Source organism: Cebus imitator, unplaced genomic scaffold, assembly GCF_001604975.1.
Source record: "Cebus imitator isolate Cc_AM_T3 unplaced genomic scaffold, Cebus_imitator-1.0 Scaffold42, whole genome shotgun sequence".
NCBI classification, from domain to species: domain Eukaryota; kingdom Metazoa; phylum Chordata; class Mammalia; order Primates; family Cebidae; genus Cebus; species Cebus imitator.
Genome location: NW_016107357.1, coordinates 8,128,270 through 8,151,958, shown reverse-complemented (window position 1 = coordinate 8,151,958; position 23,689 = coordinate 8,128,270). Strand labels below are relative to the sequence as shown.

Sequence of the window (23,689 nt, the reverse complement as noted above, 5' to 3'; positions counted from 1 at the left end):
TCCGCCTCCTGGGTTCAGGCAATTCTCCTGCCTCAGCCTCCTGAGTAGCTGGGATTACAGGCACGCACCACCATGCCCAGCTAATTTTTTGTAGTTTTAGTAGAGGCGGGGTTTCACCATGTTGACCAGGATGGTCTCGATCTCTTGACCTCGTGATCCACCCGCCTCGGCCTCCCAAAGTGCTGGGATTACAGGCTTGAGCCACCGCGCCCGGCCCATTACAAACTTTAATAGCTGTAAAGTAACTACATTTTTGGTAAATTTAGTGAACTGGTTATTTGAAAGTACTGATGAACAATCCTATATTTACAAAAATGAAAAAGAATGTTTGAAGATAATCAGAAATTTAAGCTAGGAAATTTGCATATGAAACACTAAAATTTTTATTTCTAGGAGAAGTAAACTATCCTATGACTCTTAACTCTTGACAAATAGAATATTTCTTAAAACATTAAAAAATTTAAAACTGTGCTTCTAAATGATTTGTGACCTTAAGAGGAAATTATTATGAATATTAGAAAATAAGAAAACACTGAGACCTGAGTGATATTACATCTGAAAGCTCTCCTTAGAGGGACAAGTCTTAACTGTGTGTAGTAGGAAAAAAAGGGAAATTAAAAAATAATGAATTTAACCCAAAGAAAGCAGAAGAAAATATTACAAAGATATTAGTTAAATAAAAGTAAATAGTATTTGTTAATACGGAAGCTGCTTCATTGAAAAGACAAACTAGCCTGCGCAGTGGCTCGTACCTGTAATCCCAGCACTTGGGATGCCAAGGCAGGAGGATCGCTTGAGCCCAGGAGTTGAAGGCCAGCCTGTTCAACATAGTGATACTCTGGCTGTACAAAACTATTTTTTAAAACCCAAACAGGCTGGGCACAGTGGTACATGCCACATGGTGAAACCCCGTCTCTACTAAATAAAAAAACAAAAACAAAAAGAAAAATTAGCTGGATGTGGTGGCACATGCCTGTAATCAGAGCTACTTGGGAAGCAAGATGGGAGAATCACTTGTACCTGGGAGGTGAAGGTTGCAGTGAGCCGAGATCATGCCATTGCACTCCAGCCTGGGCAATAAGAGGTAAACTCCCTCTCTAAAATAAAATAAAACCCTAACAACTAGCCAGGTAAATGTGTGTGCCTGTAGTCCCAACTACTTGAGAGGCCGAGGTGGAAGGATCACTTAAGTCTGGAAGGTGGAGACTGTAGTGAGCCATGATTGTGCCACTGCACTTCAACCTGGGAGACAGAACAAAACCATGTCAAAAAAATACAACAGCAACAAAAAAACTTGCATAATCAAACAAAAAAAGAAACAGTGCAAAAAACCAATTTTAGGAATGAAAAGCAGAATACCACTATAGTTGCTGAAGGAAATAAGATATTATGAAAAACTTTATGCCAATAAATGGGCCATTTTGTAGAAAAACATAACTTTTCTAAAACTGAAGAACAGGAAAACATGATAGACCTACAATCATGAAATAAATCAATGGTTAATAATTTGTCCCCCGAATTTTAAAAAGCTACAGGAGAGTCGAGAGCATTTACAAATTTCGAGATATTTTCTGCAACCATTGTATGAAAATGGTATTTTATAAGGCTTATATAATTTTGATATCCAAAACATAGGAGAACAAGTTTGGGACAGGAAAATAATAAGCCAGTCTTCAGTTATGAATATATACTTAGATATGATAGTCCTCAATAAGATATCAGCAGGCCAAATATGGTAATTAGTAAAAACAAAACCACTTCTTGATCAAATAGGGCTTATCTCTGTTCCTTAGTAATATAAGAATGGTTAACATTAAACTTACTAATGTTGTTTACCAGGAGAAAAACCTACAGAAGCAAATGTTCAGGAAAAGCATTTGATAAAACTTGAATCAATCCATAACAGTTCTCATCACATTAGGCATAAAATTAATATTCTCCAGCCAATATGGGTGGAAAATAGCATATAGCAGGTATCTTATGGGATGCTATAGTGTCGAGAGCATTTCTGTTAAACTTGTGAAAAAGTTGAGCATTTCAGCTCTAATCACATTCATCAAGTGTTACAGAGGAGGTACTAGATAACCAATACAAAGATTAAGAAATAGAAGCTATAAGAATTGATAAGAAAGAAACAGCTGGCCTTAACCAATGATGTATAATTGTCTGCATAAAAATCTGCCAGGAGTAACTGCAGATAAACCATGGGAACTAACAAGATTGTTCAGCGAGGTTGCTGGTTACATGATCAGTATATAAAAACCACTTGCAATTTTGTATAACTAAGCAATAAACAATTAGAAAAGTATGATTTTATTCTAATGATACTTAAACACCATACCTAAGAATAAATCTAATAAATAATTGGTTTTCTTTCTTTCATTCTTGCATTTCTTCTTCTTTTTTATTTTTATTTTTTCGAGACAGTCTCTTGCTCTGTTGCCCAGGCCCTGAGTGCAGTGGTGTGACCACATATCTCACTGAAACCTTGGCTTCCTGGGCTCAAGTGATCCTTCTGCCTCAGTCTCCCAAGTAGCTGGGATTATGGGCATGAACCACTGTGGCTGGCCATCATTCTTACATATCTTAATGGTGGTCAGTCTCAAAGTGGGCACATGTTATTATAACTTACTAAACATCTAAACTTTCTATAGTAAGAGCTGTGGAAACCACCCAATATTTACTTTAAAAATTGAGTATGTACAAATTATATAAATATGTTATATATTAAGATACTTTTCCAGCCTAACACTTGTTAAGTGTTTACGGGTATTTTGCCCTTTTTTTTGGGGGGGGGGGGGCCAATGGAGTCTCGCTCTGTCGCCAGGCTAGAGTGCAGTAGCACGATCTCACTGCAGCCTTGCCTCCCAGGTTCAAGCAATTTTTCTGCTTCAGCCTCCCGAGTAGCTGGATTACAGGTGTGCACCACTACACTTAGCTAATTTTTGTATTTTTAGTAGAGATGTGGTCTCACCATGTTGGTCAGGATGGTCTCAAACTCCTGACCTTGTGATCCACCCTCCTCAGCCCCTCAAAGTGCTGGGATATCAAGTGTGAGCCACTGTGCCTGGCCTATGCTTGGGTTTTATATAGAATATCATTCCTGATCTTGAATGAAAGATGCAGTAAAGAATGGGGATGCTAAGCATATAAGCAAATAACAACAGTTAACTGTTTTAATTGTGACAAGTGTAAAATAGAGCACAGTGAGGGCATAAAAGCATTTTTAGTTTGTTGAGAAGATAGGAGAAAGGGTCATGGATGACCTCATAGACAGGATAAGATATTGAGTCAGGTCGCAAGGAAGTGTGGGTGTTTACTGCACTGTTTACTCTGTTATGGTCAGGCCAAAAATAGATAGGCATGTGTAGGATGGAACATCACCACCAGTCTAGACACAAGCTCACTGGATCTGAAGCACAGAATTTAGGGTTATGATATATTCCAAATCTCACAACATGCTCAGTAGATATCCAATAAGTAGTTATTAAGTGAAAATACTTAATTTTAAAACTTTTAAAGATTATTTGCAGTACTGTCTATCCTCAATGGTTAGATGAGTGAAATAATTCAGATTTAAAAAGGAAAAAAGAAACAGTAGTTTATATAATTTTGATTCTAGTAATATTTTCCACAACTTTTTCTAACATTCTGTCATGAACAATTGAACAAGTAAATGTAACACGTCTTTTCTCTTGTTTGCCATTTTAGGCTATTTGCCAAACACGGATATTGATTTGCCTTAAAATGGGTCTTCTAAATTTCTGATAATGTTTAATTTTAGTAGCTTTGGGTTTCTAGTATCTAAGGAGTTGTGACACACCCACCCCAATATTTATATAAACCACATCAGGAGGATGGGTGCAGTGGCTTGTGCCTGTAGTTCCAGCTATTCAGGAGGCTGAGGCAGGATAACTACCTAGGGCCAGAGGTTCAAGACTGTTATGTCCTATGATTGTGCCTGTGAATGGCCACTGCACTCCAGTCTTATATTGTGGTAAAATGTGCATAACATTTTAACTTTTTTTTTTTTTTTTTTGGGATGGAGTCTCACTTTGTCGCCTATAGGCTGCAGTGCAGTGGTATGATCTTGGCTCACTGAAACCTCTGCCTCCCAGGTTCAAGTGATTCTCCTGCCTCAGCCTCCCAAGTAGCTGGATTACAGGCACACATAGCCGGCTAATTTTTGTGTTTTAGTAGAGACAGGGTTTCGCCATGTTAGTCTCAAACTCCTGACCTCAGGTGATCTGCCCACCTTGGCCTCCCAAAGTGCTGGAATTACAGGAATGAGCCACCTCCAGCAGGAGACATAGCAAGCCCCTGTCTTGAAAAAAAAAGTCTAGATTTGCCCAGGTTCTAGTAAACAATCAGAGTACTACCCATCCCAAATTGATGAGGTCCCAATGGAAATGTCCTGGTAGTGTGGGAAGGCTGGCTAGGGTACAGCATGGTGCTGCTGAACAGCCACTTTGACTCTGTGTCTCTTTTGGCCAAGTTACACAGCAGACTTTGTGGGCTAGTCCTGCTTCTCCACTTTGTATCTGGCTGTCCTCAGGGGTATTTCTCCCTTCTGGCACTCCCAATGCTTCCCATGGTTTGAGACGAGAGATGGGTCTTTTGCCCTGAACCCAAGATGGTGGAGAAGTTCATTGTTTCCCTTGATCTCACTTTTTCCAGTGTAGAAGCCATGAGTTTGGGGGAGATTTTCCATGTGCTTGGTGCCAGCAGGCTGTGGGGAGGGCCATTGTAGATATGGATGTCTGATTTTCTTACTGTCTGGTGAGATCTTTTTCATTTCTCTGTGTCTCCAGGAACTGTCTCCTATTCATATTTGGGCTGTGGGATGCTGCTGGTGATCATTTTGGTGCTATATACTTGATTTTGTTTTGTTGGGGGTGCAGGGAGAGTAGGGAACTATTAGGTTGGTGCAAAAGTAATTGCAGTTTTCTCTATGGCCTGCTTCTGTGCTGCAATTTTGGAACCAGAGATCTCAAAGTTCCTATTGTTCTGGTTACAAATTTGCGAGTCACAGCAGGAATCTTTAATTTACTTCTCTTAATATCTGATGAGGCCGGACGCGGTGGCTCATGCCTGTAATCCCAGCACTTTGGGAGGCCGAGGCGGGTGGATCACGAGGTCAAGAGATCGAGACCATCCTGGTCAACATGGTGAAACCCCGTCTCTACTAAAACTACAAAAAATTAGCTGGGCATGGTGGCGCGTGTCTGTAGTCCCAGCTACTCAGGAGGCTGGGGCAGGAGAATTGCCTGAACCCAGGAGGCGGAGGTTGCGGTGAGCAGAGATTGCGCCATTGCACTCCAGCCTGGGTAACAAGAGCGAAACTCCGTCTCAAAAAAAATAAATAAATAACTGATGGAACAGGTAGTCAGAAAAAAAAAAGTCTGTAAGACTATATAGATAGTTTGAACAACAGAGTTACTTCCCTAGCCTAATTGGCATATATACACACATACTTTTCAAATACACAAGTCACAATTTCAAAATTGTATATATGCTTGGTCCTAAAGAAAATGTCAACAAATTTCAAAGGATTAAAATCATACAAAGTGTGCGGTCATAGCAGAATTAATCTAGAAATAAGATAATAGAGAATCCCGTAGGTGTAGGTGTTAAGAAATACCTTTCTGAATAGCCTATGAGTCAGGGAAGAAATCACAATGAAGTGAGAAAAATTAGTTGAGTCGAATAATGATGAACATGCTATATATTAACGCCAATAGAATGCAACTAAACTTGTGATTAAAGTGAAATTTAGAGGCTAAAATGTTTATTTTAGAAAAGAAGTATTGTTGACTTTTCAGCCAGCCTCAGATTGTATCTCAAGAAATTAAAGAATAAGCCGTTAAAGCCATATAAAATATTAATAGAAAGAGGGTAACAATGAAGAGCAGAAATTAATGCAGGAGAAGGCAAACACACTAAGGAGAGGTTCGTCTCTAAAGTCCTTGTGAGGTACAGCTCTTAAAAAAAAAGAGAGAATGGTTTAAGTAACTGTTATAAAGAAAGAAGGGATATCACTATGAATCTTACAGACATTTAAGTGATTAAGGGGACATTTTGAGTTACTTTATCTTAGTAATTTTGAATATTTAGATGAAATATAGAAATTCCTAGGAAAACACAGAAGAACAGCTAGAGAACACCAGTATTACATACTTTTTTCCAGAGAATACAAAAGAGGGTACCTATATTTTTTGCCAACTCTACAGTGCTAAATCAGTTTGAGTCCAGCATTACTTTGGTATCAAAACCTGGCATGAATACAGCAGAGAGGAAATTACAGGTCAATCTCACTCGTAAAAGTACATGTAAAGAATTTCAAACAGAGCAATATCAAACAAAAATCTAGAGATGTGTAAAAATTGATATGTGAGGTCCAAGATTGTTTATCCTAGGAATGTGAGATTGGTTTGATACCAGAAAATCATCAGTGTAATTTACTGCATAAAAACAGAAAAGCCAGTCACCTCAAGAGATGTTGGAAAGCACTCGATAAAATGCAGTATTCAATCATGACGAAAACTCTGAGCTGTCAAGTAATAGGAGGGGTTTTCCCCAGATAAAAGGTATCAATAAAATTATTGCATGAAAGATCATTTATTTATGTATATGTTTATTTTTTGAGTCAGTGTCACTTTGTTGCCCAGGCTGGAGGGGAGTGGCGCAATCTCAGCTCTGCAACCCTCTGCTTCTTAGATTCAAGTGATTCTCCTGCCTCAGCCTCCCAAGTAGCTGGGATTACAGGCATATGCCCCCATGCCTAGCTAATTTTTGTATTTTTAGTAGAGACAAGGTTTTGCCATGTTGGTCAGGCTGGTCTTGAACTCCTGACCTCAAGTGATCCACCTGCCTTAGCCTCCCAAAGTGCTGGAATTATAGGCATGAGCCTCCTCGCTTCACATGAAAGATTATATCTTTAATGGTTTAATTGAGAAGCCTTTCCCTCTAAAATCAGGAAATAAAGATACTTGTTATGAACACTTCTTTTGAGTGTTGTATTGTGCTTTCTAGCCAGCGTATGAAGATAAAAAGAAATACGTTGTGCACAGATTGGAAAGGAAGAAATAAAGCTTTCAGTTGCAGATGACATGGTTGTGTATGTAGAGGTAAAAACCTTAATGTAAATTATTAGGAATAACAAAAGATTCTAATACTTAAAACTCTATTAATAATATAAAATAATAAATCTAATGAAAGATACTGAAGACCCCTATATCGATACTCAAGACCCTCCCCAGATTGATACGTTAGCTTTTGTGCAGCCTCAAAGTCCCCAAAATTTCTTTGGTAGAAACTGATAATCAGAATGTAAAACTTGCTGCACACAAAGGACTGATAAGAGCCAAAGCAGTTTTGAAGAATCAAACAGGAAGACACTCTAATGGTCTTCTAGATTTCATATAAAGTTACAATAATTAAGACACTATAGAGTTGGCAAAAAGATAAGCATATGGATCTGTAGGAGAAAATAGAGCCACACAGACACTTGATTTGTGTACTGCAGGCAAACCTGCAGCACAGTGATAGTGCTGGATCATTTGGACAACCATATTGAAACAAATAGTAAACTTGATCCCTACCTCACACCATAGGCATAAATCAATTCCAGTTGGATTGGGGATGCAAATGTGACAGGTAAAATAAGGTTTCTACAAGATAATATGAGGCAATATTTTAATGACCTTGTGATTGAGAAACATTTCTTAAACAGGGTACTAAAGAAGTAACTATAAAGGAAAAGATTGCTAATTTGAACAGAATAAAAGGGAAGAACTTATATCCATCAAGACACCATTAATAATGAAAAGGCAATTCATAGAATAGCATAAGGTATTTGCAACACAGATAACCAACAATGATATCTAATCCAGAATATATAAAGGGCTTAGAAATCGAAGAAAAAGATTGACAACTCAGGAGAAAAATGGGCGAGAGACTTACTTCAAGCAGTTATTCACAAAAGGAGATATCTAGATAGCTAATAAAAATCAGGGAAATGCAGACAAAAACTGCAGTGACATAGCATTCATACCCACCAGAATTGCTAAAATAAAGATGGACAGTTATGTAATGTTGCATAGTATGTGGAAGTAGCACAGACTCTTGTATACTCTTGTGGAAGTATAAATTACTAGAACCAATTTGGAAAGCTACTTGGAGTTTTCTACTAAAGCTGAACATACATACATCCTGTGATATTTTCACTCTTAGGTATATGCCCAACAAAAATGAATGCTTGTTTATACCAAAAGACTTTCAGTAGAAAGTTCATAATATCACTATTTGTAATAACCCAAACTGCAAATAATCCAAATGTTCATTAATGGGAGAATGGTTAAATAAACATGATGTGTACAAAGGAATACCATAGAGCAGTGAAAATGAACAAACCACAGCTGCATGTAACAAGTGGATGGCTCTTATAAACATAATTTTGAGAATAAGAGAGCAGATACATTATGGCTGGGCACGGTGGCTTATGCCTGTAATCCCAATACTTTGAGAGGACAAGGTGGATGGATCACGAAATCAAGAGTTCAAGACCAGCCTCTACTCAAAATACAAAAATTAGCCTTGTGCGGTGGCAGGCATCTGTAATCCCAGCTCCTTGGGAGGCTGAGGCAGGAGAATTGCTTGAACCCGGGTGGCAGAAGTTGCAGTGAGCTGAGATTGCACCACTGTTCTTCAGCCTGGGCGACAGAGTGAGACTCTGCCTCAAAAAAGAAAAAAAAAAAAAAAAAAAAAAAAAAAAAGAGCAGATACATTATAATGTTGTGTAACTCCATTTATATAAAATCCAAAAACCTACAAAAGTAGTTTATGATGTTAGAAGTGTGGCTAGTACCTTTTGGGAGGTGGGAGAAATTAAGAAGAGGGGCTTCTGGTGTTACTCTTTGATTTCTTAATCAGGGTATTGACTTCATGTGAACATTCACTGAGATACACTCTTAAGTTGTGTATACTTTTTGTAGTTGTGATACTTCAGCAAACAAGTTAAAATATATTTAATGAGGGAAATAGATTTTCTTTTGTTTTGCTGATTTACTGTTTTATGGCAGACCTTTGTATCAGCAGAAAGCTTAACTTCCATCAGACTGATATATCTGTAGATTGTACCCTAGATAATTGTTCAATGTGTTTGCCAAGGCCTGTTAGGAACACATCTGAATTAATATACACAATCAGGATTTGTTGACATCCTTGATTTTACCAGTTATTGGTTTGACTTTATAAAGAATTATTGTCTTCTAGGTCGTGATAAATTGTGCCATTCCTAAAGGGTTGAAGTACAATCAAGCTACACAGACCTTCCACCAGTGGCGAGATGCTAGACAGGTGTATGGTCTCAACTTTGGCAGCAAAGAGGATGCCAATGTCTTTGCAAGTGCCATGATGCATGCCTTAGAAGTGTTAAATTCACAGGAAACAGGTAAGGTGCCCATGGTTTACTTGTGTTTTCTTTCTTCTTTTTTTTCCAGAGCCAAAGCAAAACTGAAGGTTTACTTGTATTCTTGAAGTGCCACATATATGTTAAAGCAAATCTTTTTGTTAACTTTTTGATCATGTATATATTTGAAGTAGTTCTTGATCTTTTATTTTCTATAGAAATGTCAACTTTTTATTGATGATAAATGTATAATCTAGAAAGATAATCCTGTGAGTTTACTTCTCTTTAATTCTGTAACCCTTTTATTTGAAGTGGTTTAGGTATGTTTCATCCTGCTTTAGAAACTCTTTTGTTGCTCAGAGAAGATGCAGTGGATAGGAATTATGCTTATTTATCATCTTAGTGTAAAGAAACACATGTTTTCTGAAAGATGTTTTTGAAACCATTACTGAGCCCATGAATTTGAAGTAGGACTAGGTTACCTTCCTAGTAGATGAAAATGTGATTCTTGGTTTTTTAAAGATTTTAGGAGTGCCCTCGGGTGGTACAAGTCATGAATTGCATCTTCTCTGATAGTGCATATTGGTTAGAAAGATAATGTAGAAATCACTTTTAAAAAGACTCCAATTTTAAAAAACCGTATGTATCAAGGATGAGCTCAGTTTTGTCTTGGTTTGAAAAATAGAAAAATATACCAGTGTGTCGTTATTTCTTTGAAGAGATATATTTTATAATCAGAAAATAACAGGTATAAAAACACAACTATGTTTACTCTTGCCTATATTGTACATTTAGTAATCATTTTAATGATATAAATGTGCTATAAATAAAATTTATATATTTTAAGAGGAAGGAGTTACAGACAGATGAAAGTTTGACACTTTGTTGAAAGTATAGACTATCAAAACCTGTTAAAAATATATACTTTGCCTTATACTAAAAAGGATTGAGACATCTAGCTCATGTGTTAGTCTGTTCCAAATATTAATTTCAGAGCAAGAAGACATTTTGGGATCTTGCAGAAACTTTAAGTTGTTATGCCTTTAGATGTTTTATGTCAGATCTTCTTTTGAGGAAATTAATATCAATACATAACTTACACAGAATTTGCATATTTAATCTAGTTGAAAATCAACCACAAGAACTTGTCTTGGTTTGTCTCTAAGGCCAGAAAATAGCATGGAAAAGTCTGTACAGTCTTGTTTGTAGGTCATTTTTCTAAGTCTCTATACTTCTTTTGCAGGTATCAGTGTTTTATTAGCATGCTATTGTAGATAAAGAATTGCTGTCATTTACCATAGTTTTACCATAGGGAAGGAGCTAGAATTGTGATTCTTAATATTTTGTTGAATAGGTCAGTTACATGATAAATAATTAAGGGACCAACGTTTGGAGAGTAGATGTATGTGTATAACATTTGGCTTCATACATCTGTTTTAGAACAAACTAGTATTATTTTTATTTCTAAACTTTCAAAACAGTATCCATTGATATTAGGAACTAAATGTTACTGATATTAGGAACTTAGGAGCTAAATGTTCCTTTTCTAAAAGTAGTTAAAATTATTCATCTTGTCATTGACTTTTTATTTTTAGCCAAATGGAAAGGATTGCTTCTATCAATGAGTAGTTATATAGTTTGATTTCAAAATGCAAATGCTAATTAATGTTTTTTCTGATATATATATAAATTGTTTTTTTCTTTTGTTTGAGAAGAAGTCTATCTCTGTTGCCCAGGCTGGAGTGTAGTGGTGCAGCCTCTGTTCACTGCAACCTCCACCTCCCAAGTTCAAGTGATTCTCCCTCCTCAGCCTCCCAAGTAGCTGGGATTGCAGGTGCTCACCACCATGCCTGGCTAAATTTTGTATTTTTAGTAGAGATGGTGTTTCACCATATTGGCCAGACTGGTCTCAAACTTCTGACCTCAAGTGATCTGCCCGCCTTGGCCTTCCAAAGTGCTGGGATTACAGGTGTGAGCCACTGTGCCCAGCCTTTTTTCTGATCTTTCATCTTTTGAAATTAATGAGTCTTAATGTGGAGAGACTCAATTACATTCTCTATTACAAAGTAATAAGCATTAAGAAACAATGCTCCACATTATAGAAAGTTTGGTAAATAGGCAAATCATTTCACAAGCTACACAAGCATTTTAGTATGGGAAAAAATAGGATTCTTGTTAGATGATTTTGATATTTTTTCTCTTCTCAGTCACTATGTCAACCACTCATACTAGGGGCTGAGGAAAGAGAGGTAATGGTGGAAGAAATGGGTCCATCACAGCTGCCTCCTGGTACTGTGGATCAGGTCACTGGCAGGGAAGCTTTTAGTTCTGTAGTTTTTTCATCATGGAAAACAAAGTGTATAGAATGGCAAAGTTCTAAATAGCCTGATTTGTTTAGAAAATGACTGTTTTCTTTAATTATTGTAGTTAAGTACTATTTCTTATTTTTGATGACCTTAATTAGTATGGAAGTAGGAGTGTGGGAGAGAGTAAGATGTTAAGAATCAGGAGTGTTCTTGGGAATAGTTATAATTTCTTATGTAGATTTCCCAGTGTAGAAAAAGTATGTACTCTACCTCAACGTTATATGGGCCACCTCCTCTTTATCTAAACAAACATACCCGATAGTGTTGCCTCTCAGCTTGATCATACCCTGCCAAAAATCTTTGGTTTGGGTTCACAGCCAGTTTGCTGCTGAAATCATCTACTGTCTTTTTTCCAAAACCAAGTTAAAAAGCTTAACTTGCGTGTTTTTTCCCTTTACAAACTATAGCCTGATAAAACTGATGAGAAGCAGAACAAACTTATTGATAAAGCAACTACAAATATTAGTCTTGCCTGTTTCTTAATGTTTTACCGCTTTTTAAAACATTTTTTCATATTAAACATTTCTGTTTGTATTTTTATTTATTAGGTGCTGATATCAATATTATCCACTGTTGTAATTGGCTGATCTTTCTCAGTGACTTCCAGACTTCTAAAAGTTATGAACATTTTTGTGCAAATGAGATGTTTGGTTAGTTCAGTATATAAAATGGACAAAAAAATATGGAGCTTCTCTGATTAATGTGGGGTTCAGGATGCACAACCACTGAGACACCTCCATGGTTCTCTAGAGCCGAATTCGAAAATTACTAGCTCACATTTTGTGCCAAAACCAATAGTCATATAATTTTCCTTTCTTCTTCCATGTCCCCTAAATCCTCAAATATTTAAATTTACAAAAAACAAGTTTTCAGGGGGACTAGTCGTACCAACCTTTACAAGGTGCTCTGTGTGTTTGTGTAATATTTCCATTTCTTTAATGAAAATTGTGGGTGGCAGAAATGTTTTCCTTTATTTTGTTTTTAACTTGGTATGCAATTATCTAATATACTGGAAAGTACAGAAGGTGCTAAATACAGTGAGTTATATTTGGAAGTTAAAAAAACACAAATCACATGTTCTAACATTTTTGAAAAAGAGCTGAATTAGTGCTCTTCCTTTTATACCAAATGCTACAGTGTATTTTTTCCTTTCTCCATGGAAATGGATTCAGTTTTAAATGCATGTATTACCTAAAGTGATATTTTTGATTTCTCTATTATTTATCCAGTACATTAATAGATTTTTGTAGGTAATAGTTACGGATTATATAAACTACAAAGTTAATTTTTGCAATGATTGGTGGAGGCAAAATTGCTCAACTGTTTTATTTTGTAAAAGGTTTAAATCATTTAAAAATAGGAAATAATTGTTTAAATCCATTAAAATATAAGAAAATAACCAGTAAGATTATCCCACTGCTTTTGTTCTACTTAAGATGAAGCATGCCTTTTTAAAAAGAACACCCCAAAATAAATATTTTACCATTATCTAAAAGACTACTTTTGCTGGATTTTATTTTTTAATCTATTTAACATGAGAACATAGTCAAAAGTCATTCCTTCCTTCGGGTTGAAATTTTCTTCAGGTTTTATAATAAGTACTGAGATTCCATTTTTTATTATAATTTGGCCTGGCATACCTTCCAATATAAGCATTTGTATGAGTTTTATTACAGCATTAAAAAATCTATGATATGTTTGGAATGAATTGGATTTAAAAAATCTCAGTTTCTAGAAATACTTTATAGTGACAGTTTTGTTTTTTAGTCTTCCAGATTGCTGATATTAATGCAAACAATATTAAGCTTATATCACAAAAATATTTTCAAATAAACATATTTTTTACAAACTGTGTTAGGCACTGGGAAAATACAAACATGATAAATAAAGCCTGTCCCTTGCCTGATTTCACAGTTGGGCTAGAACTGCTAGAAACAAGGCCAGTAAAATTAGGATACAGCTTGTGAATGTAGTGTGAAGAAAGGCCTTCAGAATAATTCCCAAAGAAAATTCTAGGGTCAGGGAAAGCTTTGAAGAGAAGATGATGTTTCAGCTATGTTTTGAAGAGTGGGGAGGGCTCATCAGTGGTAGAACATTCTAGATAGGTTTGGAAGCATGGGAGCGTGGAGCAATTGGGAAATAACAAACATGGCATGATGTGGCTTGGACATGAGAATTTATGTGGTGGGGGTCAGGGGCAGGGCATCGCAAGAGAAGGTTGGGAAGGGCCTGGTGCTGAGTATGCATTTTATCATGTAGGTGATGAAGAGTCATTGAAGGAAGCTAAATAAAGGATTGACATGATCAGGTTGGTGCTTTAGGACAAGTGTGATAGATTGGTAAGCATGCAAGTTGCAAGCATGCATATCAATTCAGGATACTGTTATGATAATACTGGTGAGAAGGATGAAGCCTGAACTGACAAAGCAGAGAGAGGAGAGGAACAGAATGAAGAGGTGGTGACCAGCTTTCATTTAGTGCTGGCTCTACCTGCCACTGCAGTGTTCTAACTTTCTTCCTTTGTCCTCAAATAGAAATTAAATATTTCTGAGGCAGGAATAATGATTTATTTATTGATCACCTTCCTGTGTGCCCAGTCTTAATCTGGCTTATACATAACCAGTCATCTTTATAACAACTCTACAATGTTGGTGGTATTATCCTTGTTTTAGAAATGAGATTGGTGCTTACAGAAGGCCACCAAGGACCCATAGCTACACAGTGGCATTAGAGGCTTTTGTACCTAGATCTTAGAACTTTTCTCTTTGTTAGTAAGATGTAATGGACAGGCCGGGAAGGAGAGAATAGTGTTTTCAAATGATGACCAGGTATGTCATTTTGGGTCCCTGGTAAAGATGGTACTGTTAACCAGAGACAGAGTGGAAGAGGAAATACTGTACTGAAGGTAACACATTTGGTTCTGGACATACTGCATTTGGGGTTCTTTATTATTACTTTCATGAAATCTTAAAAATTTGGACCTGGAAAGAATCCCAAAGATAACCTTGGGCAATGTTTTTTAGTTTTGACTTTCCAAAACAGCTAATCTTATTGGAGAATTAACATTTTGAAACCTTTTGAAACCTGTAAACCTATCTGTTCATCAGGTATTAAATGAGTAATAGGTTTGGGGATTGGATAGGTGGGGACAATCTTTTCATAGGTCTGCCTGTTCTACTTTATTCTCATACTTACAGTCATCCCCTTTTGTGAATCTACAGCTTTCACGGTAATGTGAGGTTAATGTGTCTGTTGTCACTCCCAATTTCCAATTAGGGAGATTGATGTGGAGAGATGGGACTTCCCCAGATTGTCCATACTAGAAAGGGAGGCACAAAGCGGATTGGGTTTTCCAGCCTTTAGGCCATTTCTTTCTACCGCTGTTTGGCCTTTAATTCAAGATATTCAGAGCATTTTTAAAAAAGCCTTTGAGGGAAGTCGGTTCAGAATGAGAAATTAGGAAAAAGAAAACTTGCATTTACTTTTGGTTTTGTGTTTTTAAGTGAAATGTTAAGGTCTTTATTGTAATTTAGTAGAAATAACTTGAATTTAGAGTCTAACTCTGATTCTGTCTCTTCTTCTGGTGGCAGGTTGCCTTCTCTAAAGCTATTTTCTGATTTATAAAATGTGAATAATGAGAATATCTGTGTCAGGATATCATGGGAATTAAACAAGGCAGAGGCATAGTATTAAACTATAAAACGTTATTTTGAATGCTAATGTCCAAAAAAATTGAAAATTATTCTATATGAATTAACTTAGAGAAATAAAAAAATATTAGAGAGACTTTCAAGTTTTCTCCAACATCTGTTTTAACTGCCCAGTAAAGACGTGTCTTTTGGGTGTTTTTTTTTTTCTTTTATAGAAAAATTAATTCATCCATCATTTGAGTGTATCTGTATGCCAGTGGAAATTAGACACAAGTCTTGTCCTCACAGATCTTCTTTCTAGTCTTGCAGGGGAGATAAGACACAACCGTAACACAACAAAAGAAATTTGTCTGAGGACAGATAACATACTGTATTGGGTGTGTGGAGGGGATGAATCCTTTCTTCTCACTGGAGCAAATGGGGAACACGTTAGTGACAAGCTGACTTTCATGGCTGAATTTTGAAATTTGGACATAATGTATGCATGGGAAGATGAGGAGCAAATGCATATCAGGCCTGAGGAATAGCATACATGTACAAAAGTGGAAAGATTGAGATGTGTTTGTAGAGCAGGGAATTGTTTGGCCTGGTAGGAATACATTCAGAAAGGTAGGTGATCAAGAAGGGCCTTTGAGACCTATGGGTGGTAGAGATTTAGTAAGTTTTCAAGCAAGAGTGATAATGTGGGCAAAGCTGTACTCCGGAAAGCTGGCTGTTGTTTGAAAAGGGAGCTATTGGAGGATATAAGTCAAGCACTTATATCCTGAGTTCCTGAGGGGAGGCAGAAATAGAGAAGAAAATTCAAACAATGATAGAATCAGGTGTAGAAAACCAATATGGTTCTGATTGTACTTCACTTAGGTAACTTTTTCATTAAGGAAGAATTCTGACTATCTATTCTCACATGTTAATAATAGACGTCTCTGGGAGAGTATCATATTTGTTTGAATGCAATGTATACGATACCTAAAATTATTTCCACTATACGAAGAAAATCAGAACTTTGGAAGAAACAGGTAAAAATGAAAGTGTAGTTCAGCATAAGTTTGAGTTTTACTGCAAGCCTCAGTCCAGGTTTTAGAAAGAAAGGCATGTAGACACAATTCTGGCTTTAAATAGTTCACAGTGTGGCAAAAGAAACTCCATTAATTTCTTATGATTAATGATAAATACAGTTTATTTGGGCAGATTCACTCTAAATGTCAAGTTCAAGGGGGCTAATTACCGTATAAAAGGGTTTCTAGCTGTTGAAAAGGTTGGGAGCTACTGAATTAGGCTCCAGATCCTGTGGCATACCTCTTATACCTCAAAGCCCCAATTTTCAGCCCATCCTTAGCCTTTCTCAACCAAGGTTGTGAGACAGTTAAGCTCTAAGGAAGATTATTTGAATAACTAACCTTGATTCTCCCAAGGACTGTATTTAGCTATTCTTTAGCTACTGTGGATATGTTAGGGCCAGGTTCTCTTGAAAGGATGCTTCTCTTCTGTTCTCTTTCCTTGCCTTCCCTTTATGCTTCTTTTTTCTGATCCCCCATTCATATACAAGAACAACCTTGAAGTTCTGGGCTAGAATTGGTATCAGAAAATGACTGTAGCTTTATCTTCTTTGCATTGATTAGTGCTTGAAATTATATCTAATAATTCATAGTCACTAAAAGGAAAGTTTGAGTGAATATTTGATAGCAGTTAATCCTCTTAAAATTCATAGACCTTAGACGGAGCTAACTCTCTTCTCATTAGGGCCAGGCATGGTGAGTCAAGCCTGTAATCTCAGTGCTTTGGGAAGATCTCTTGAGGCCAGGAGTTTCAGACCAGCCTGGGCAACATAGTGAGATCCTGTCTTTAAATATATGTATTATAAATTAGGTGGGCATGATGGTGTACACCTATAGTCGTAGCTTCTTGGGAGGATGAGGCAGGAGGATCACTTGAGCCTGGGAGTTTGAGGTTACAGTGAGCTATGATTGTGCTACTGCACTCCAGCCTAGGCTACAGTGAGGCCCCATGTCTTTAAAAAAAAAAAAAAAAAAGTTTACATATGTCCTAATCATTAGAGCTAATAAGGCCTACCTTACTGTGTACTTGGTGGTTCTCCATGTTTTAATTTTCTCTTGGGCTAAACCCAGTGAAAAATTGGGAGTCTTGAATTTAAAACTCTAATTCAGGGATTCAAAAAGTATGGTTCATGACAATTCTTGAAGATCCGCCTCCGGACTCTTTCAAGGGACCTTCTTCAGTGTTCTTCAACCAGAACAGTATGCCACGGTATACTGAGTACAAAGGCAAATGAAATAACCCTACTGTCTGGATTATTATTTAATCTTTAGTATTAAATACCAAAGAGATTTGTAAAAATGTAAATCCATAGCATTCTAATCAACATTTTTTGTCCTGAGAAATACTCTTCATTAAAATGTTATTTATTTTAAATGTAACTGCTTTTTCATTATTATTTTTAAACTGAATTTCTAAAAATTAAAACATGTAATTTTATTATTTATACAGTAAATAATGATAGATATAATGCACATAAAGAAAAGCTCTTTAAGGTCTTTAATAATTGTTAGTAGTATAAGTGGATCCTAGGAATAAGACCTTTTAAAACTACTGTCATAACTTAGCAGAGATAGCTATTGACTGAGAATGGAATTTCTGTATTTATCTTTTCTAGACAGCCTAACAAAGCAAAGAAATCTTAAAGGTTGTCTATCAGATGGGCTTGATTATTTTCATATTTTCTGTCCCTTCAGTGTAGGTAGACATGCCTAGCTTTACCTGTAACAGAGCTCTTTCTTCCTGTACTTTTCCTTTCTGTATTTCATCTTCTCTCCTCCCCCATGAAGACATCATGGAGGGCTGGCAAAAAGCAGGATTTTGCAAGTCACAGAAGTAGCAAAAATTATTCCTAATTCCTGTCATCATCTGTCAACAAAAGGGAAAATGTAGGTCTGACGGCCTTTTTGGATGCTTAATATATTAAAATTGCCCAGCAATTAGCTTTGTAACCACCATCTATTTAATAGCAGTAACTGTTGTTGCTGTTTCTAGCTGTGTCTCACTCAGTACATTTGTGATTTTTCATAATTATATATGAATTACATATTCATATGTGTAGATTTATAAATTGTTTATACTAAATTACAATAAATGCATTAACTTCTATGACTTTTAAGTTCTTGTTCACTAACTGGGAAAGCCGCTTTAGCTTGATCATACCTGAAACCTCATTTTTCATGAGCACAGCGTTTACTTATGTTGTGGAACTTAAGTTATCTTGTCCTCCTCCAAGGTGGGAATGCTTAAATGGCTAAAAAGAGGCAGATACTGTTTTTTGATAAATAGGGGTTTCATGTCTTATAGAAAGTTATTTTAGCCTGGAGTTTGTTGTCATACAGACACTATATTGTGTCTACCTTTCATTCCCTTTTCTCTGCGTCCTTGATTCTCTGGCAGTTAGGCACCTTATAATCTATTGTCTGATGCATGTCCAGCTAGTTACTTCAGTTCTTCCAGGCTAATTTTACAATAGCCTTGAACTTTATTCAGTAGTGCTCCAATGACCTGAGGATGTCATCTGTGATTATTTGCATGCTTTCCTACATGAGGATAGTAATTCGCATGTAATTACTTTATCTTTATTCATGAATTTTTATCCTTTATTGCTCATAAATTGAAGAAGCATTTTGCAGGATGTTAAACAGTCAAAAATTTTGATAACCTCTGTGTGGAACGTTTTCCTCTTAAAACAAGAATAGAGCGAGGCTTTAACAGTCTGTCTTGTTTTCCATTTATAATAAAAGATGAATTGCAGGAGCCACTTTCACTCTGATGAGACCATTCACAACACATAGCAGCAGCCAAACTTGTTCCACAATTTTTACAGCTTAATCTTGGCTGTGCTTTCATACATCTGGAAGCGTGATGGCGTCCTGTCAGGTTGCCTGTGTGCATCTTTTGGGGCATTGCCTCTGAATTAACAATGGGCATTCCTGGTTTCATAACCTAGGCAAGATAGAAAAATTCTAAGGAGTCTTTTGAAGATGATATTAAATAGCAGTATCTTTGAAGTCGGTTGGTATTTTATATAAGAATATTGTGACATCATTTCATTAATACATAAAAATTCCTAAGAGGTAGATGCTGTTATAATCTAAGAGAAGAAATGCTATAGTTAACTGAAATTATTTGTACTCCTGTTAAGGTACTATATTACATGATAGGAAAGAAACAAAAATGAATAATTCAAAATTGTTGGTCTTAATGGGGCTGTTAATTGTATAGAGAGGGTAAGTCATGGTCAAAGATATTCGCAAGGTGGCATAAGTACCATGAATAGTGCAGAATGGTAGTTAGGAAGCAAGTATAGAATGCTACTCATGTAAAGATACCAAAAATAATTCTTATAAGGTAGCCCTATTTCTGTGAGCTTTTGTAATTTCTGAAATGATTCACATGAGAAAACAAATGACTTCTGTTTTCTGGAAAATTTCAAGAGTATTTGGCTATGACATTGTCATTCATGTAGGAAGAAATACATTTTTTTATTAAGGAGTATATTTTGCAAATACTGTTCTTCTCTTTGGTGTGGTAATATCGTAACAAAGAGAATTACTTTACTTTTTTCTCATTCAGAAATAATCACTGGTTTCCCATTGATTTAAAATTTTCCTCAAGCCTTGAAATCACGTGCCCCCACTTTGAAGACCGGATGAACGATATGTGATATGGATGCCGAGGAAATGGGTCTCTAGTCTCTTCTGCAGATAACTTATGGAATTGTCCTTATATTGCTAGAAAGATGGTAGATTAGGTTTTTGGGTAACTATTTTAGTGTGTACCGGATAACCCTGAATGGCTTCCTGTCGATGTTAGAATAAACTACAGATTTTTTTTTTTTTTTTTTAAAGAGAGAATCTTGCTCTGTTGCCTAATCTGGAGTGCAAATCATAACTCACTATAACCTCAAATTCCTGGGCTCAAAGGATCCTCCTGCCTCGACCTCCTAAGTAGCTGAGTCTATAGGTGCATGCCACCACACCCAACTAATTTTTAAATTTTTTCTAGAGATGAGTCCTCACTGCGTTGCTCGGGCTGCTCTTGAACTCCTGGCCTCAATGCCTTGCCTCAGTCTCCCATAGTGTTGGGATTACAGGCTTGAGCCACCACTCCTGGCCGTCTTTAATTCTATTTAGTAAATCCCATGTGAGACAAACCCAGCTTATTTAATTTTTATGTATTCAACAAAACTATTTTAATCGAATTTTACATATTTTTGAATTTCAAAAAGTAAACATGGAGAGCTTTGTCATTTAAATATTAGCTGTCCTGCGTTGTTTTAGATAAAGGTTGCTTCTTGGTAAGTGGCTTCTTGAAATACCGGAAATATTGTGCAGAGAGAGAAGGGCAAGGGCAATAGGGTTCCCATGGAAAAGGAGACAGCTGTCTTTGTTTAACTAGGACAATCCTGGTTTTTGATGAACCATCCTGAGTGAATATGTATTGAGACAGTCATGATCTAAAAAATGCCTTTGGGTTTTATTTCTCCTGGAAAGTAGTGTGATAGCAGAATAGCCACTGTATGTCTTCTCTTAACCAGTTCTGGTGTTTGGAAAGGGTATTCAGGTCCTGGCTTTGCAGTCCTTCCAAACATTTGGGGTCATGTTGGCGTTATTCATAGTCACTTCATTCTTTATGTCCAATTCTCTTGTTAGAAACTAGAGCTAGGCCAGGCGCAGTGGCTCACTCCTGTAATCTCAGCACTTGAGGATGCTAAGGTGAAAGGATCACTTGAGGCTAAGAGTTTAAGACCAGCTTGGGCAACATAGTGAAACCTCGTCTCTACGAAAAAATTTAAAAATTAGCTGGATGTGGTGGCATGCACCTATAGTTGCAGTTACTCAAGAGATAGGCGGGAGGGTCATTGAGCCTGGGAGTTTGAGGTTACAGTGAGTTATTATCTCACCACTGCACTCCAGCCTGGCCAATGGAAGTGAGACCCCGTCACAAAACAAACTGGAGAGTTAGAGCTCTGTCCAACAAGAACCACTCTTGTTAACAGAACTATAATTTCCATAGCATTTTGTTTTTCAACTGAAAATAAATTCATTTTTTTCTGATCATAAAGTTATGTGCTATTTATAAAAATTTTAGCAGTACAGGAAAGCATGCAGAAGAAAATAAAAATACTGAAAATTCCACCAATCACTTTTAATACTTTTCAAAATGGAAAAAGCAGTAGGCATTGGGATATTTTTAAACTCTGTGTTATAAACAATTGTGAGATGAAGACCATATGCACAGCATGGCACTTGTTATTTTCCGTAACAGCTTTATTGAGCTTTACTTCACAGATCATACGGTTTATCCATTTAAAGGGTACGATTCAGTGGTTTTAGTATATTCACAGGGTTGCGGAACCTTTGCCACAATTTTAGAACGTTTTTAATCACACAAGAAAGAAACCCTCTACCCTTAAGTCATTGTTTCTTTACCTCCAATTCCTTTATACTTTCAGCATCTGGCAACTATTAATATAAAATATCACTGAAGATTTGCCAGTTCTAGACATTTCATATAAATGGAATCATAAAATATGTGGGTTTTTTTTGTGTGTGTGACTGGCTTTCAATTAGTGTAATATTTTCAAGACTCGTACATCTTGTAGTGTTTATCATGCATGGCATTTTGAAAAGCAAATCTTAGTTTAAAAGCATGTATTCATGTATCTAGGCATAGTTTCTAAGTTTTAGTAATTGGCTCTTATTTTAAAGTTGTGTGAGTGTGGTGTATAGTGAAAAGTAATGGCTAAATCTTAAGTTTTTAAAGCAAAGAGATTTAAAATCAAAACAAGAAGCCTTCCTGAGATGCTTTCGTTTTTTTTTTGTTTTAAATAAACATTTTAAAACTTGGTAAATTATGTAAAGGAGAACTGTGTAGCAATTTTCAGTGCCAAATTGAATGTAAACAGGGATGAATTCTTGACCAAATTGTGGAACTCTCTGAGGTTTATTCTCTTGGTCCTCTGGCTCAGTTTTCTTACCCAGAATAGCCCTGCCTCCACTGCCTTCATTTTTTTCCCTACCCCTAAGTATGTTAGTTTGCAGTTATCAGAAACTTCATACCTTTCTAGTTCTCTTAATTCTTTTTTTCTCCTATAAAAGTAGGAGAAAACAGTCATGGTCTTTGAAAATCATTTTAAAATACTTTCATAGAATAAAAACCCCCTTCTTGGTTAAAGGAGATTCAGTTTTTTACATGTGAATAAGAGAGTAAAATTGTGTTTCCCTAAAATGATGTGAGATATCCTCTTATCTTGAATGTCCCCACCTTTACCTATGGAATTGGGTGCCTTTATCATTTTCCCCCAAAACGTCAAGCTTTTAGGCTATTCCAGGTCTTTTTTCTCTCTGTTGCTCGCTCCCATCCAGAGTGAAAGAAACCAAAACAAACTCTCTTTCTTTCATATTTCTAAAACTTTTCTCCTGAGTCTTTAGCCTGACTCCTCCTATTTCCTAGGAAATTTGATATTACCTAATTTTATATTTATGTTTCTCTCCTTTCAAATCTTTTGAAGTGACTAATCAGCAAAAAAGCATATACAATAAAACTCAAAGTAGGACGTGAGATTCCTAGTGAAGAATAAATTATTTTAGTTTTCTGAGGGCTAATAGTAACTCTAATTGTTAACTGCCAGAAAGCTCTAGTTGGTTGAACAGAGGCATCCCAGCTGACCAAGAGAAAAATATTGAAGTAGAAGGCACATGCATATGTCAAAAAGGCTCTGCAGAGGAAAGATGTTATAGCGTATTTGAGAAATTGAGAGACCAGTGTACCTAGAGCACAGAGAGCAACAGAGGAGGAATTGGATGAGATACACAACAATCACATCATGGAGGGGCAAGCACTGGATTTGGTATTTAAAAGCAGTGGGCAGCAATTGAAGAGCTTTTACTAAGAGCAATGATTTGATCTGTTAATCATTAAAGTATCACTGGCGACTGTGGGGAAGGGACAGATACCAAGTTTGGAATGGGCAGCTTAATTAGATGATGCTAATGTAATTGTCTAGGTTGGTGGTCTCTCAGTTTTTGAGCTTATCCCCTGATATATGTGTGTTCATCATTTATATATATACACTTTGGTGCTGACGTGTTGAATACATTGTAAGACATTAAAAAACAGTAAAAAGGATGAGAAAAATTAATGGTCGCAAGTGCTACTATTTTCTTCCCTGCCCCAACTGATATATGTTAAGCTTCTGGGAT

At 36.5% G+C, this 23,689-nt stretch overlaps 1 protein-coding gene across 13 annotated transcripts in view; it reads left to right on the top strand.

Annotated features, from left to right (window-relative positions):
* ENAH (ENAH actin regulator) overlaps positions 1-23,689 on the top strand; it is a 156,929-nt gene that overhangs the window by 87,515 nt on the left and 45,725 nt on the right. For all 13 annotated transcript variants that reach the window (XM_037737744.1, XM_037737742.1, XM_017526421.2 and 10 more), the window contains exon 3: positions 9,274-9,451. In XM_037737744.1, coding sequence (XP_037593672.1) covers positions 9,274-9,451 — 178 coding nt within the window. The remainder of the gene's footprint in view (positions 1-9,273; positions 9,452-23,689) is intronic.